Source organism: Meles meles, chromosome 10, assembly GCF_922984935.1.
Source record: "Meles meles chromosome 10, mMelMel3.1 paternal haplotype, whole genome shotgun sequence".
NCBI lineage: Eukaryota > Metazoa > Chordata > Mammalia > Carnivora > Mustelidae > Meles > Meles meles.
This window is the reverse complement of record NC_060075.1, coordinates 82,829,325-82,844,894: the sequence shown is the minus strand read 5'-3', so window position 1 is coordinate 82,844,894 and position 15,570 is coordinate 82,829,325. Positions and strand designations below refer to the sequence as shown.

Genomic DNA, 15,570 nt, shown 5'->3' with positions numbered 1-15,570 from the left:
TATAAAGAATACAATCGACCTTGAAATATAAATTGAACAGTAATAGGTGCAGAAGAGAGTAAAGACTCTGGGAAACAAACTGAACGTTTTGGAGGGGAGGGAGGGTGGGGGATTGGGTGAGCCCAGTGGTGGGTATTAAGAAGGGCACATATTGCATGGAGCACTGGGTGTGGTGCATAAACAATGAACTATGGATCACTAAAAAAAAAAAAAAAAAAATTAAATTAAAAAAAATATGTATGAATCTTAAAAAAAAAGAAGAAGAAGAGAGTAAAGACACATTAAAATGAGAGAAAATCAAAAGCCTGAAATCACATATTGTATACCTGGATATCGGTCAGTCAATGAGTAAATATCTTTAGATAATGACCAGCAGCTAAGAGAGAAGATTTTCTAACTTTCTTGGGTGTCAAGGTGGTTAGTAATCATACTTTTATGAAATAGATAATATTTCCCTGTAGGATGAAATTGGGATGTGTTCTTAACTTCACTTCTTTAGAAATGTTCCCTGAATGTTTGTGCCCAGTTTTGTCAAAATGAAGGCATGTCTCCCAACTCCTGCTCCTGTGGAATATATATTTTCTAACAGACCAGTTTACCATCATGATGAAGTCTATTATCATGACCTAAGAGTTTTCTTGAAACATTTGACCCAAGAAGATGATTCATTATTCCAAGAAGAAGGACTGGAGGTCAACTAATCAACAGACAACAAATTTTAATTTGATAATAGTTAATGATGTCTATAAATTAATTTTACTAAACCATTTTGACATACATTTCAAAATTATTTGATCTTGGAGGATATACCAAGATATCGTGTACGTGCTTTTTAGGTACTGTTCTGGGGGTGTTTTTCATTGTCTTTTTATTCTATTGCTGTTTTAGAAACAAAGAGTCATCTTACACTATAATCATTTTAATTAAGATATTTAAAAGACAGAGATATATGCCAAGAAGAATATTTAAGGACATGGAAATACATCCGTGGGTATTTTCAAATGAAAATACAATTTAGAAAATAGTATGTTTCCTATGATTTGAGATAATTTTCCATCACAGTAATTAGGAGTATAGTCTTTGTGTTTATGCTTTTGAAAAAATACTTGAATTGTATAGGGATTAAAGGCATGGGACAAAGGGTTGGCAATGCTTTTGGTAATCATGCTAGGTTATTTAACCTCTATAAATATCAGCTTCCTCACACATAAAATGTGAAGATTAATTTGTATAGAATGCCAAAAACCCTTCAGAAAAATTGTGCCAATTTAATTTAAATTTCCAGAGGAATGAATTGTCCATTCCTTATACCATTATCAACACTAAATATCATATTTTTTCTAGTTTAATACACAAAAATAAATCAGGTTGTTTTCATTTTTATTCCTTCACTTACTATTAAAGTTGTTAGGTTTTTATATTACCTTGGAATTCATATTGAGATTTTTTATCTTTCTGATTACAAGACACACACATATATGAGTGTGTGTGTGTGTGTGTGTGTGTGGTTGTGTATAGATATAGATATAGATATATATAGATATCTATATCTATATATATTTTTTAGAGGGAAAGTGGGGGGGAGGGGCAGAGGGAGAGATAGAATCACAAGTAGACTTCCCACTGAGTGCAGAGCCCCATGTAGGGCTTGCTCTTACGACCCTGAGATCATGACATGAGATGAAATCAAGAGTCATACGCTCAACCAACTGGGCCACCCAGGTGGCCCAGAAACACACATTTTTAAATATAGTTTATAACATTTTTGTGTTTATTAAGTTAAATTGCTATTTGTGTTAGTCAAATTGGGCTGCCATAACAAGATACTATAGACTGGGTTACTTAAAAAATAGAAATTTATTTTCTCAAAGTTTTGAAGACGGAAAAGTCCAGACTCAAAGTTCAGCAAGTTTTGATTTCGGTGAGGCCTCACTTCTGGCTTGCAGATGGCTGCTTCTTTGTTGTGCCTTTATATGGCTAAGAAAGAACAAGTTCTCAGGTATCACTTATAAATAAACTAATTCCATCCAACCAGGGCCTCACCCTCATGATGTCATCTAACTCTAATCACCTCCAAAAAGTTCCATTTCCAAATAAGAGGATTAAGATTTTAACATAAATTTTGGTGGGACACAAATAATCCATGAGGCCATTCACCCACATCTTATACAACATACGAGTTTTTTCTTGTTCAGTCATTCTTACTGGTTAAATATATTCATTCATCTACTTCTAATTTTAGTAGAATTGCTATCTTGTGTTTATCTTTTATATCAGCTTTAGTCTTTCTTATAAGAAGTTACAGTATAAAAAAATTATTATATTTTCCTAGGGCATTTTGGCCTTGAATTATTTTCCTAAATAACTTATATTGATATCTTCCACCAAAGCTTAGTTGGAAGTATCTTTAGAGGAGAAGTATTTGAATTTAGTATCAATACAAAAGTTAAGCCCACTTGTCTAATGGTGGTGAATGCATAGTCTTTTTCTAGTCCCAAGGAAGCAAGTATCTATTCCTCAGTAATTCTTTCTAGCCCATAAGAGAAAGAAAGGTGAATACGTGTAAGGCTGGATAGCAAAGATATTTTGTTCTGTCCTCTCTGAGTATAGGAATTCACAAACAAAATGAAAGTAGAAACAATCATTTATAGAAGTGCAAATGAAAAGAACATCTTCTGAATGTAATCTTATAATGTAATTTAGAGTGCACTTGGGGTATGTATTGAAAACTTGCATAAAGACAGCAGGTTCATTAACTTATGACATCTTCTGAGTCATGGTTGAAACCGTTGAAATCACTTTATTAAATTTCCCTCCGCAAAAAATGTTGGCCTGGTTTATTGTGTTTTCCAGACATAATGAGCCTATATTGGGGATTGTAACACTGAGTCATGGGCACCACTAAGGTTAGTTCACCAAGAACACATATGAAAGTGTTCATCATATAAGTATACACACAGACTCTAAACAATGTTTGTGGTTTTAAATCATTTTTATTAGAAGTCATTGCCTGCTTTGTGGGACCCATTGTTGGAATTCTTATTGCTCTCAAGTAGCAAGATAAAGCACAAAGTTATAAGATAAAGAAAATTTGGCACTATCTATAAAGGAAAAAACTCCTTTTGTATAGTTCTGCCAGTAAAAGTAATGTATAGAACTATATTGATGTAAGTCTTGAATAAGCCAAGTCAAATATATTTTTACTTAGAGTATTTTAAACAGTATTTATAAGTTAGAAGTTCTTGTCTGTATTCTTCATGTTTGGATCCTCTGTAGCTGATCCTCAGAATCTTCACTAGTAGTGAAAATAGTAATTATTTCTTAAGTGAAAGCTTAAAAGGAGAGAATAACCAGATAAGCAGAAAAACATATTAAAAAAATAAATATATATCAGCTTTTCTCTGGTGTTCCAAGATGGTGTAGGCAGGTCCTGAACTCACCTCCTCCCACAGACACAGGGAATCTATAGCTTCATGTGGAACAGTTTGCTTTGAAAAAGACATGGAAACTAGCTGAATGACTCCTTTACAATAAATGGTAAAAGGGATACATTAGGACAGGTAGGAGAGGCAGAGATGTGGTCTCACCAAAATGTCCACATTTAGCACAGTGACCCACAATTTAAAGGGATTTTAGAAATCTATAACTTCACTCTGAAGAGTGAGGAGTTCCTGTGCTACATTAGGCACCTCAAACCCTAGGACCTGAATATAGAGATGAACCACCAAAATATCTGTCTTTGAAAACCAATGTGGCTCACATCCAGGAGACCCAAAGGACTGTACAGAACTGAGATACTCCTCTCAAAGGGCCCACATGCAGAAACACTTGCCCTGGGTACCTGCACAAAAGCATATACAGTCTATATGTAAAGGAGATTCATTTGCAGATATTAAAGCACCTACTAGAGGGTCAGTGACCTGTTGGGACTCTCTTCTGGGACAGAGACACTGGCAGGTGCTATTATTGCAGTCCCTCCACCTTGATTGCCTCACTAGTGTGGATTAGCTCCACACTCTCCTGGGGTCCCATGAGAGCCAGCAAGTACACCCTGGCTCTATCCTTTTCCAAAGCCCTGTGAAAGCCAGTATGTTCATCCCAGGCCTCTGTACTTCCATAGCCCCATGAAAACCAGCAGGAATGTGAGTCCACACAGGGAATGCTCCATCATTGCCTGGCTCCGATGACCAGGGAGGCTAATATTCCTGGAACCCATGGGACAGTATCAACTAAAGAAACAGGTCATGGAAGGCCCCCAACCCCAGGGCACTATAAAGACAGCAGACAGAAATACATCCCCACTCTTTCTGTGGGGAGAAAAAAAAAGTCTATTTACTACTGATCCTGTAACTTCAGCCTGAGATTTGCCACACATCTAGAAGCTATGGAAAAGCTCTCAAGTAATGCAGGCCAGGGGATGTCATCGTTGTACTCTCCCTCAGCCTTGCTACATTAGTATCTCCCAGAAAGGAACTTATACACTGTCTTAATTCCTGGTTTTTGCAACTGTCACCCAGGGAACACCTCCTTATTGCCTGGTTTGGAGACTGGGGGGGTTTAAGGTTGTGGTCCCATAATACAATATATTTTGCATACTTTAAAAGCTGCTATCTAAGGATCTGTCTTCTAATCAACCTGAAACTATATGTTGAATGAGACCCCATTTTTTTAATGCGGTCTTGGCACAATGGGCACTTAGCAAGAATAAATCAGGCTGTTTAGACAAATATCAAGATTTGACAACAATCACATTCCAGGGCAAGGTTGAAAGATAAGGCTCATTTCCTGCAGAAGTCCAATCTTTCAAGACTGGGAGAGGTAGTTTTTTTCACCTAATATATGAAAACAAACACAGAGAGTCAAGAAAAATCAGGAAACACTGGAATATGTTCCAAATGAAAGAATAAGATAAGACCTCAGAAATAAAACCTTAAACAAATGGAGGTAAGTAATTTACTTGATAAATAGTTCAAAGTAATGGCTACAAAGATGCTCACAGAACTTTAGAAGATGGATGAATATAGTGAGAACTTCAAAAAGTGATAGAAAATACAAGAAGGTGCCAAACAGGAGTCATAGAAATGAAGAATACAATAATTGAACTGAAAATGCACTAGAGGTCAACCACAGACTGGATAAAGCAAGAAAAAGGATCAGTGATCTACAAGATGAGGGAGAAGAGCTCACACAAACAGAACAGCAAGAAGAAAAAGAATTTTTAAAAAGTAGATACATTAAGGGACCTATAGGATAACATCAAGTGGAATAACATTTGTATTATAAAGAAAGAAGGAGAAGAAGGAGAAGAGAGAAAGGGCAGAAAACATTTGAAAAAATAATGGCTAACAACTTTTCTAACCTGAGGAAGTAAATAGACATCCAGGTCCAGGAAGTCCAGAAAGATCCAAATAAGATGAACCCAAAGAAATCCACAAAAGATATATTTTGTGTCAAAAGGTAAAGATAAAGAATCTTAAATGCAGCAAGAGAAAGACAAATTCTTACATATACATAAAAATGGCATAAAGCTATCAGCAGGTTATTCAGCAGAAATTTAGCAAGCCAGAAGAGAGGGGCACAATATATTTTAAATGTTGAAAGGAAAAAAACTTTCAACCAAGAATAGTCTATCAGCAAGGTCATCATTCAGAACTGAAGGCGAGACAGTGTTTTCTAGACAAGCAAGCTAAAGGAGTTCATCAACCGTAAACCATTCTTATGAGAAATGTTAGAGGCTTCTTTAAATTAAAAGGAAAGAATATTGGTCGCTCTTCCTTCAGAGGCAGCAGCAACGCGGAGGAGACGGTGCTGAGTTGGGAGCGCGACCACTACTACCATGAGCCTCCTCAACAAGCCCAAGAGTGAGATGACCCCAGAGGAGCTGCAGAAGTGGGAGGAGGAAGAGCTCAACATGGGTCCGTTCTCTGTGCTCACACAGTCAGTCAAGAACAACACCCAGGTGCTCATCAACTGTCACAACAACAAGAAGCTCCTGGGCCACGTGAAGGCCTTTGACAGGCACTGCAACATGGTGTTGGAGAATGTGAAGGCGATGTGGACCGAGTTCCCCAAGAGTGGCAAGGGCAAGAAGTCCAAGCCAGTCAACAAGGACCGCTACATCTCCAAGATGTTCCTGCGCGGGGACTCTGTCATCGTGGTCCTGTGGAACCCACCCATCGCTGGCAAATAGGGGCCTCCTCCCTGCCGTCAGAATTCCTGCTCTCATCCTGCGAAGACCTGCCCTTTGTAATGGGAATAATAAAGTCCTGTGTTTTTTCTAGTGGGGGGAAAAAAAAAAAGAAAGAAAGAATATTAATTAATTCATTTTTTCATTTTATTTTGTTTTTTTCAGTGTTCCAAAATTCATTGTTTGTGCACCATACCCAGTACTCCATGCAATACATGCCCTCCATAATACCCACTAGGTATAAAGCTTACCCAACCCCCAAACCCCCTCCCCTCCAAAACCCTCAGTTTATTTCTCAGAGTCCACAGTCTTTCATGGTTTGTCTCCCCCTCCAACTTCCCTCTTCTCACTTCTCTTCTCCATCTCCCAATGTCCTCTGTGTTATTCTTTATGCTCCACAAGTAAGTGAAACCATATGATATGTGACTCTCTGCTTGACTTATCTCACTCAGCATAATCTCTTCCAGTCCTGTCCATGTTGATACAAAAACTGAGTATTCATCCTTTGTGATGGAGGCATAATACTCCATTGTATATCCATATCTTCTTTATCCATTCATCTGTTGAAAGACATCTTGGGGGGGCGCCTGGGTGGCTCAGTGGGTTAAAGCCTCTGCCTTCGGCTCGGGTCATGATCCCAGGGTCCTGGGATCGAGCCCCACGTCGGGCTCTCTGCTCCGCAGGGAGCCTGCTTCCTCCTCTCTCTCTGCCTGCCTCTCTGCCTAGTTGTGATTTCTCTCTGTCAAATAAATAAAATATATATATATTAAAAAAAAGACATCTTGGTTCTTTCCACAGTTTGATGACTGTGGCCATTGCTGCTATGAACATTGGGGTACAGATGGCCCTTCTTTCCACTGTGTCTGTATCTTTGGGGTAAATACCCAGTAGTGCAATTGCAGGGTCATAGGGTAGCTCTATTTTTAATTTCTTAAGGAAGCTCCACACTGTTTTCTGAAGTGACTACACCAACTTGCATTTCCGCCAACAGTGTAAGAGGGTTCCACTTTCTCCATATCCTCTCCAGCACTTGTTACTGTCTTGTTGATTTTGGCCATTCTAACTGGTGTGAGGTGATATCTCAATTTGATTTTGATTTGAATCTCCCTGGTTGCTAATGATGTTGAACATTTTTCATATGTCTGTAAGTCATTTGTGTGTCTTCTTTGGAGAAGTGTGTGTTCATGTCTTCTGCCCATTTTTTTACACGATCTGTTTTGTGTGTGTTGAGTTTGAAGAGTTCTTTATAGATCTTGGATATCCGCCCTTTGTCTGTAGTGTCATTCGCAAATATCTTCGTGGGTTGCCTCTTTGTTTTGTTGACTGTTTCCATGGCTGTGCAGAAGCTTTTGATCTTGATGAAGTACCAAAAGTTCATTTTCACTTTTGTTTCCTTTGCCTTTGGGGACATATCTTGAAAGAACTTACTGTGGCCAATGTTGAAGAGGTTATTGCCTATATTCTCCTCTAGGATTTTGATAGATTACTGCCTCAGGTTGAGGTCTTTTATCCACTTTGAATTTATCTTTGTGTATGGTGTAAGAGAATGGTCAAATTTCATTCTTCTACATGTAGCTGTCCAATTTTCCCAGCACCATTTATTGAAGACTGTCTTTTTTCAACTGTATATTTTTTCCTCCTTTGTGGAAGATTGTTTGACCATTGAGTTGAGGGTTCATATTTGAGCTCTCTACTCTGTTGCTCTGGTCTATGTGCCTGTTTTGTGCCAATACCATGCTGTCTTGGTAATCACAACTTTGTAGTAAAGCTTGAAATCAGGCAGCATGATGCCCTCAGTTTTGTTTTTCTTTTTCAACATTTCCTTAGCAATTCAGGGTCTCTTCTGGTTCCATACAAATTTTAGGATTATTTGTTTCAGCTCTTTGAAGAATGCCAGTAGAATTTTGATCAGGATGGCATTGAGAGTATAGATTGTTCTAGGCAGTATAGATATTTTAACAGTGTTTATTCTTCTGATCCATGAGCATGAAATGGTCTTCCATCTTTTTATGTCTTCTTCAGTTTCTTTCATGAGTGTTCTGTATTTCCTCGAGTACAGATCTTTTACCTCTTTGGTTAGGTTTATTCCCAGGTATCTTATGGTTCTTGGTGCTATAGTAAATGGACTCCATTCTCTAATTTCTTTTTCTGTATTTTCATTGTTAGTGTATAAGAAAGCAACTGATTTCTGTACATTGATTTTGCATCCTGCCACATTATTGAATTGCTGTATGAGTTCTAGTAGTTTGGGGGTGGAGTCTTTTGGGTTTGCCATATAAAGTATCATATCATCTGCAAAGAGAGAGAGTTTGACTTCTTCTTTGCTAATTTGAATACCTTTTATTTCGGGGTGCCTGGGTAGCTCAGTGGGTTAAAACCTCTGCCTTCTGCTCAGGTCGTGATCCCAGGGTCCTGGGATCGAACCCAGTATCAGGCTCTCTGCTCAGCAGGGAACCTGCTTCCTCCTCTCTCTCTCTCTCTCTCTCTCTCTCTCTGCCTGCCTCTCTGCCTACTTGTGATCTCTGTCAGTCAAATAAATAAACAAAATCTTTGAATACCTTTTATTTCTCTTTGTTTTCTGATTGCTGTTGCTAGGACTTCTAGTACTATGTTGAACAACAATGGCGAGAGTGGGCATCCTTCTCGTCTTCCTTATCTCAGCTTTTCCCCATTGAAGATGATCTTCACTGTGGGTTTTTTATACATAGATTTTATGAAGTTGAGGAATGTTCCCTCTATCCCAATATATTGAATCGTTTTAATCAGTAACAGATACTATATCTTGTCAAATGCTTTTTCTGCATCAATTGTGAGGACCATGTGGTTCTTCTCTCTTCTCTTATTGATTTGTTCTATCACATTGATTGATTTGCTAATGTTTAAACCACCTTTGCATTCCATGGATAAAGCCCACCTGGCCATGGTGGATAATCTTTTTAATGTACTGTTGGATCCTATTAGCTAGGATCTTGTTGAGATCTGGTTTCATAAAAAGAGTCTTGACGTTTTCCTTCTGTTTGTATTTTCTGAAACAGCTTCAGGAGAATAAGTATTATTTCTTCTTTCAATGTTTGGTAGAATGCTCCAGGGAATCCATCAGGTCCTGGGCTCTTGTTTCTTGGAGGTTTTTGATCACTGCTTCAATCTCATTACTAGAGTTTGGTCTATTCAGGTTGTCAATTTCTTCCTGATTCAGTTTTGGAATTTTATAGGTTTCCAGGAATGCATCCATTTTATCTAGGTTGCTTAACTTAATGGCAAATAACTGTTGATAATAATTTGTGATGATTGTTTCTATGTCCTTGGTGTTAGTGGTGATCCTTCCTTTTCATTCATAGTTTTATTAATTTGGGTCCTTTTTTTTAGCTTTTGGATTAGTTTGGCCAATGGTTTATTGATCTTATTGATTCTTTAAAAAGACCAGCTTCTAGTTTCATTGATGTGTTCTACTGTATCTTTAGTTTCTATCTCACTGATTTCTGCTCTAATCTTGATTTTTTCCCTTCTTGTGTGTGGGGTTGGCTTAATTTGTTGTTGATTCTCCAGTTCTTTATGGTGTAAAGACAGCTGGTGTATTCTGGATTTTTCAGCTTTTTTGAGGGAGGCTTAGATGGCTATATATTTTCCTCTTAGGACTACCTTTGGTGAATCTCATAGGTTTTGGACTGAAGTGTCTTCATTCTCATTGGTTTTCATGAATTGTTTAAGTTCTTCTTTGATTTCCTGGTTGATCCAGACATTCTTAAGCAAGGTTGTCTTTAGCTTCCAAGTGTTTGGTTTCCTTCCAAACTTTTTCTTATAGTTGAGTTCCAGTTTCAAAGCATTATGGTCTGAGAATATGCTGGGAATAATCTCAGTCTTTTGGTATCAGTTGAGCCCTGATTTGTGACCCAATATATGGTCTATTCTGGAGAACGTTCCATGTGCACTTGAGAAGAATAAGTATTCTGTATAGGGTGGAATGTTCTATATATATCTATGATGTCTATCTGGTCCAATGTGTCATTCAATGCTCTCGTTTCTTTATTGATTTTCTGCTTGGATGATCTGTCTATTATTGAGAGTAGCATGTTAAGATTCCCTACTATTAATGTATTCATATTAATATGACTCTTTATCTTGATTAACAATTGTCTTATATATTTGGCTGCTCCCATATTGGGGGCATAAATATTTACAGTTGTTATATCTTATTGATGGATAGACCCTTTAAGAATGATGTAGTGTCCTTCTTTATCTCTGACTACAGTCTTTAGTTTAAAATCTAATTTATCTGATATGAGAATTGCTACTCCAGCTTTCTTTTGAGGCCCATTGGCATGAAAGATGTTTCTCCATCCCTTCACTTTCAGTCTGGATGTATCCTTAGGTTCATATGGGTCTCTTGTAGACAACATATGGACAGGTTCTGTTGTTTTCTCCAATCTGCAACCCTGTGCCGTTTTATGGGAACCTTTAGGTCATTCACATTGAGAGTGATTATTGAAAGAAATACTTTTATTGGCATCATGGTGCCTGTGAAGTCCTTGTTTCTATAAATTGTCTCTGTAAATTTCTGTTCTATGACACTCTTGGGTTCTTTCTTCTTTTATGGAACCCCCAGAGTATTTCTTATAGTGCCAGCTTGGTGGTAACATACTCTTTTAAACCTTGCTGGTCTTGGAAGCTCTTTATCTCTCCATTCATTTTGAATGTCACCATTGCTGGATAAAGTATTCTTGGCTGCATGTTCTTCTCATTTAGTGCCCTAAATATGTCTTGCCAGCCCTTTCTGGCTTGCCAGATTTCGATGGACAGGTCTGACGTTATTCTCATGGACCTTCCTCTGTGTGTAAAGAATCTCTTCCTCCTAGCTACTCTCAAGAGCTCCTGTCTGAAATTATGATTCATCAGTTTCACAATCAGGTGTCTTGAGGTCTTTCTAGATTCTATGATCTTGGAGGATGATCTTTCTATTTCTAGGACACAAATGCTGGTTCCGTTCCTCAGACTGGGAAATTTTTCATGGAGAATTTGTTCAACTATATCTTCTAGTCTTCCTTCCTTCTCCAATCCCTCAGGGATCCCAATAATTCTGACATTAGAACATTTCATGGCATCATTTATTTCCCGAATTCTGTTTTCATGGCTTCTAAACTATTTGTTCTAGGCCTTCTCTGATCCTTTTTCTCTATCAGTTTGTCCTCTAGGTCACTAATCTTCTTCCTTGGTTACCCTGTTAGAGAATTTAGATTAGATTGGATCTCATTGACAGCATTTTTAACTTTTTCCTGGGCAGCTTTCACTTTTGCCCTAATCAATGCCATGTTCTCATTAATGGTTTTCTCTAACCTAGCAATTGCCTGAATAATTGTTACCCTGAATTCCCTTTCTGACATACTGTTTATGTCCATATCCATAGCTCTGATGGAGAGGGCACAGTCTCTGAATTTTTCCTCTGTTGCGCATTCCTCCTCCTAATCATTTTGGTGAGAGGCGGTTGAAGGGATTTGTAGCTGAATATATCAACCATGATCCAGGCAAGGTGCACCCTGGAACACTTTTGAGCAATCAGAAGTGACCAGCAAAAAGAAAGAAAAAAGAAAAAAAGAGAGAAAGAAAGAGAGAGACCGGGGGAAAAAAAGAGAGAGAGAGAGAAGACCCAGCCAGAATGCGCCCCAATGGTAAGATTTATAAGGTATACAAACATAAACGGACAAAAAGACCAACAAATGTAAATGACAACAAGAAGAAAGAACCCAGCCAGAATGAACCCCAAGTATAGGATTTATATAATACCAGAACAAAAAGAAATACACAGAGACACTGACAGAAGAAAAAGATGGGAGGTTGGTTATAAATCCTCAATGTGGGCGAGACAGGTTATTTTGATTCTTCCTGGGTATATCTTGATAACTTTGTTAAAAGACTCAACCTTCCAGAGATAAGGGGAGATTAAAACTGGTTTATATATAGGGGTAGTATTGATTAGGGAAAGAAGATTACCTTGAAGCTTATATCTATATGTATATTAATAAAATAGAAAAGAAAAAGAAAAACACAGGTATATGTATAGAAAAAGTTCAAGTTAAAAGGTTATTATGGAATATGTTGTATTAAACCTCTAGTTGTAATGGTAAGTAGGTTAAAAAATTAAACAGAACAAGAATAGTGAGAACGAATTAAAAATAAAAGTTGTATCTATGAAATATATAGGTTTTAGGGCAATACCGGGAACTTAATATATTGTTTTCCTCTGATATTAGGGTTTTACAGTTTTATGAGGATCCTGTGGTTGTTGTCCTCTCATTCTTTTGGCTGGCTTTCTGGGGGAGGGGCTTGCTGGGTTGTTTTTCAATCAGTCTTGCTTGGGTTGAGTCCTCCTGCCCCCTATCAAGGGGCTGGGCTCTGTGGAAACCATTTTTCAGGCTTTTGTTCTCTGGAAGTTTTTTTGTTTGTTTGTTTCCTCTGGTGGCTTTTTCCAGCTTTTTGGAGGTTTAGAGGGAAGCAAACTGCACCCAGACCTCTGTCTCAGAGAGAAGCCTCAGTCCGCTCTTCTCTCTGTGGCCCAGAACATACACACTCCCTCTCTGCAAACTCCGCTGAGCCATCCACCCTCCCATAGGCAGAGCATGTCCCCAGCCACCGTGTTAGGGGTTGCCTTAAGCGCCCTCTTGTCTGCACCCCCGTGCCAAAACTATGAGCAACATTGGTCCAGGGAGCCCGCTTCTGATGGTTGCCTTTTCCAGGACTGCAGACCTCATGTTGACAGCTCGATTGCACCGAGGCTGGCAGAATCCAGATCCTCAGGGGGGCCTAGAGACCACCAGCTAGCTCCAGGATAGAGCTTTCTCAGGGCTGGTGGGGAGTGCGTGGGGAGTGGGTCAGTTCCCAGTCAAGCAGTGTGCAAAAGTTCTAGGGAGCACAGGCTGACGCCGTCATCAGACTCCCGCATGTGGGGCGGGAGTGTCCATGATGGTAATCTGGACCCTGAGGGTATAGCCACACTCTCTCTGGCACAGGTGGTCATTGGCGGTGGCTGTCCTGGATCCATGGGCTTAGGCCCGTGTCCATGACCACCCGATTCCACCAGTTGCCCCTTAAGATCTTTTGCTCTTTTTGAGTGCTTTTAACCAGACTCCAAGACAATACTGGTCCCCAATCATAGGGCGCGCTTGTATTGGGGTATTACTTTCCAATGGGTCGCTTCTGGTGGCTCCCTCCCCCTTCTGATTATCCCGGCCCAATTGTCTAGCCATCTAGCCCCACATCATAGATTTTCAGATGCCTATTCCATTCACCAAAGAGAGACAGAAAATACCTTTTCTGTCTCGCCCTTTAGAAAACAAACCCCACTGGAGACTGGCGGGTCGCTGAATAAATCCTCACGAGAGCCACCAGCTTCCGCCCGCTTCCTCCATCAGGCTAGCCAGAGCAACTTTTAATTTAATTAGAAGAAAACATGAAAGTATCAATCTCAGTGACAGCAAATATATAGAAAAAGTAAGGGATTAATAAATATCTTATAAATAAATCCCTCACTTATAAAGCTAATATGAAGATCAAAACAGAAGAGCAATGAAAATAATTATAACCATAATAATCATTTAAAGGATACACAAAATAAAAAGGTGTTAAATATGACATCAAAATCATAAAATGTCAGGGGAATAAAAATATAGAGTCTTAAAATATATTCAAACTGAAAATGCCATCAACTCAAAATCGACTATTATTTATATAGGCTGTTATAGGTGAACTTTATGGTCACAACAAGGCAAAAACTTATAATTGATACACAAAAAATAATAAAAAATGAATCTAAACATAACAAAGCAAGTTATCAAACCATAAGAGAACAAGAGAAGAAGAAAACAATAGAGAGGAACTACAAACTAGCCAGAAAACAATTAACAGAATGTCAATGAGTGCCTACATACCAATTATTACTTCAAATATAAATGGACTAAAGTCTCTAATTAAAAGACATGGAGAAGCCCCGGACTTCCACTCGTGTGTGAGGCGAGTGGAGCCAGAGTGGAGACCAGAGGCCGAACTCGGGATATGACAAGATGGCCAGGCTGCCCCGCAGGATTATCAAGGAAACCCAGCGTTTGCTGGCAGAACCAGTTCCTGGCATTAAAGCAGAACCAGATGAGACAACGCCCGTTATTTTCATGTGGTCATTGCTGGCCCCCAGGATTCCCCCTTTGAGGGAGGGACTTTTATTAAGCTTGAACTATTCATACCAGAAGAATACCCGATGGCAGCCCCTAAAGTACGTTTCATGACCAAAATTTATCATCCTAATGTGGACAAGTTGGGAAGAATATGTTTGGATATTTTGAAAGATAAGTGGTCCCCAGCACTGCAGATCCTCACAGTTCTGCTATCTATCCAGGCTTTGTTAAGTGCTCCCAATCCGGATGATCCATTAGCAAACGATGTAGCAGAGCAGTGGAAGATCAACGAGGCCCAAGCCATAGAAACAGCTAGAGCATGGACTAGGCTATATGCCATGAATAATATTTAAAATCGATCTGATCATCAAGTGTGCATCACTTATCCTGTTCTGCCAAGATTTCTTCCTTTTTTGTTTGCATTTAATGGACACAGTCTTAGAAACATTACAGAATAAAAGCCCAGACATCTTCAGTCCTTTGGTGATTAAATGCACATTAGCAAATCTGTCTTGTCCTGATTCACTGTTGTAAAGCATGAGCAGAGGCTAGAAGTACCATCTGGATTGTTGTGAAACGTTTAAAAGCAGACGCCCTTCTCTGCTTTTATTCATTTCCCCCATCGTGGTTAAGCACTGTGAATGAAGGTAGTTGTCAGGGTTAGCTGAAGGGGTGTGGGGGTTTTTCTTTATTACTTTTTTGAGGGGGAGAGGTAGGTTTATTTTAATTTTATGGGCTCCTTTCCCCCTTTTTATGGTGATCTAATTGCATTGGTTAAAAGCAGCTAACCAGTTCTTTAGAATATGCTCTCTAGCCAAGTCTAACTTTATTTAGACGCTGTAGATGGACAAGCTTGATTGGTTTGAACCAAAATGGGAACATTAAACGAACATCACAGCCTCACTAATAACATTGTGACTTTGCTGTCAAGTGTAGAATCCTTCCTTCAAGAAAAAGCTTGTGACCATTTTGTATGGCTTGTCTGGAAACTTCTATAAATCTTGTGTTTTAGTAAAATATTTTTTGTTATTCTAAAAAAAAAAAAAAAGACATGGAGTGGCTGAATGGGTGAAAAATCAAGGTCCATCTATATGCTGCCTGGAAGAGACTTATTTCAGATTTAGGGCACAGACCGACTGAAGGTAAAGGAATAGAAAAAGATATTTCATGCAAATAGAAACCAAAAGAATGCTGGGGTGACTATACTTATATCAAAGAAAAGAG

The 15,570-nt window shown here is 38.8% G+C and overlaps 1 protein-coding gene and 1 pseudogene across 1 annotated transcript; both read left to right on the top strand.

Moving 5' to 3' along the window:
* Window positions 1-5,779: 5,779 nt before the first annotated feature.
* Window positions 5,780-6,205, top strand: LOC123952048 (small nuclear ribonucleoprotein Sm D2-like). The gene has a single exon (XM_046021274.1). It carries the CDS (start codon window positions 5,837-5,839, stop codon window positions 6,188-6,190), a length of 354 nt encoding a protein of 117 aa, XP_045877230.1. The 5' UTR covers window positions 5,780-5,836; the 3' UTR covers window positions 6,191-6,205.
* Window positions 6,206-14,238: 8,033 nt separating this feature from the next.
* On the top strand, window positions 14,239-14,849 carry LOC123952052 (annotated as a pseudogene).
* The last annotated feature ends 721 nt before the right edge of the window (window positions 14,850-15,570 follow it).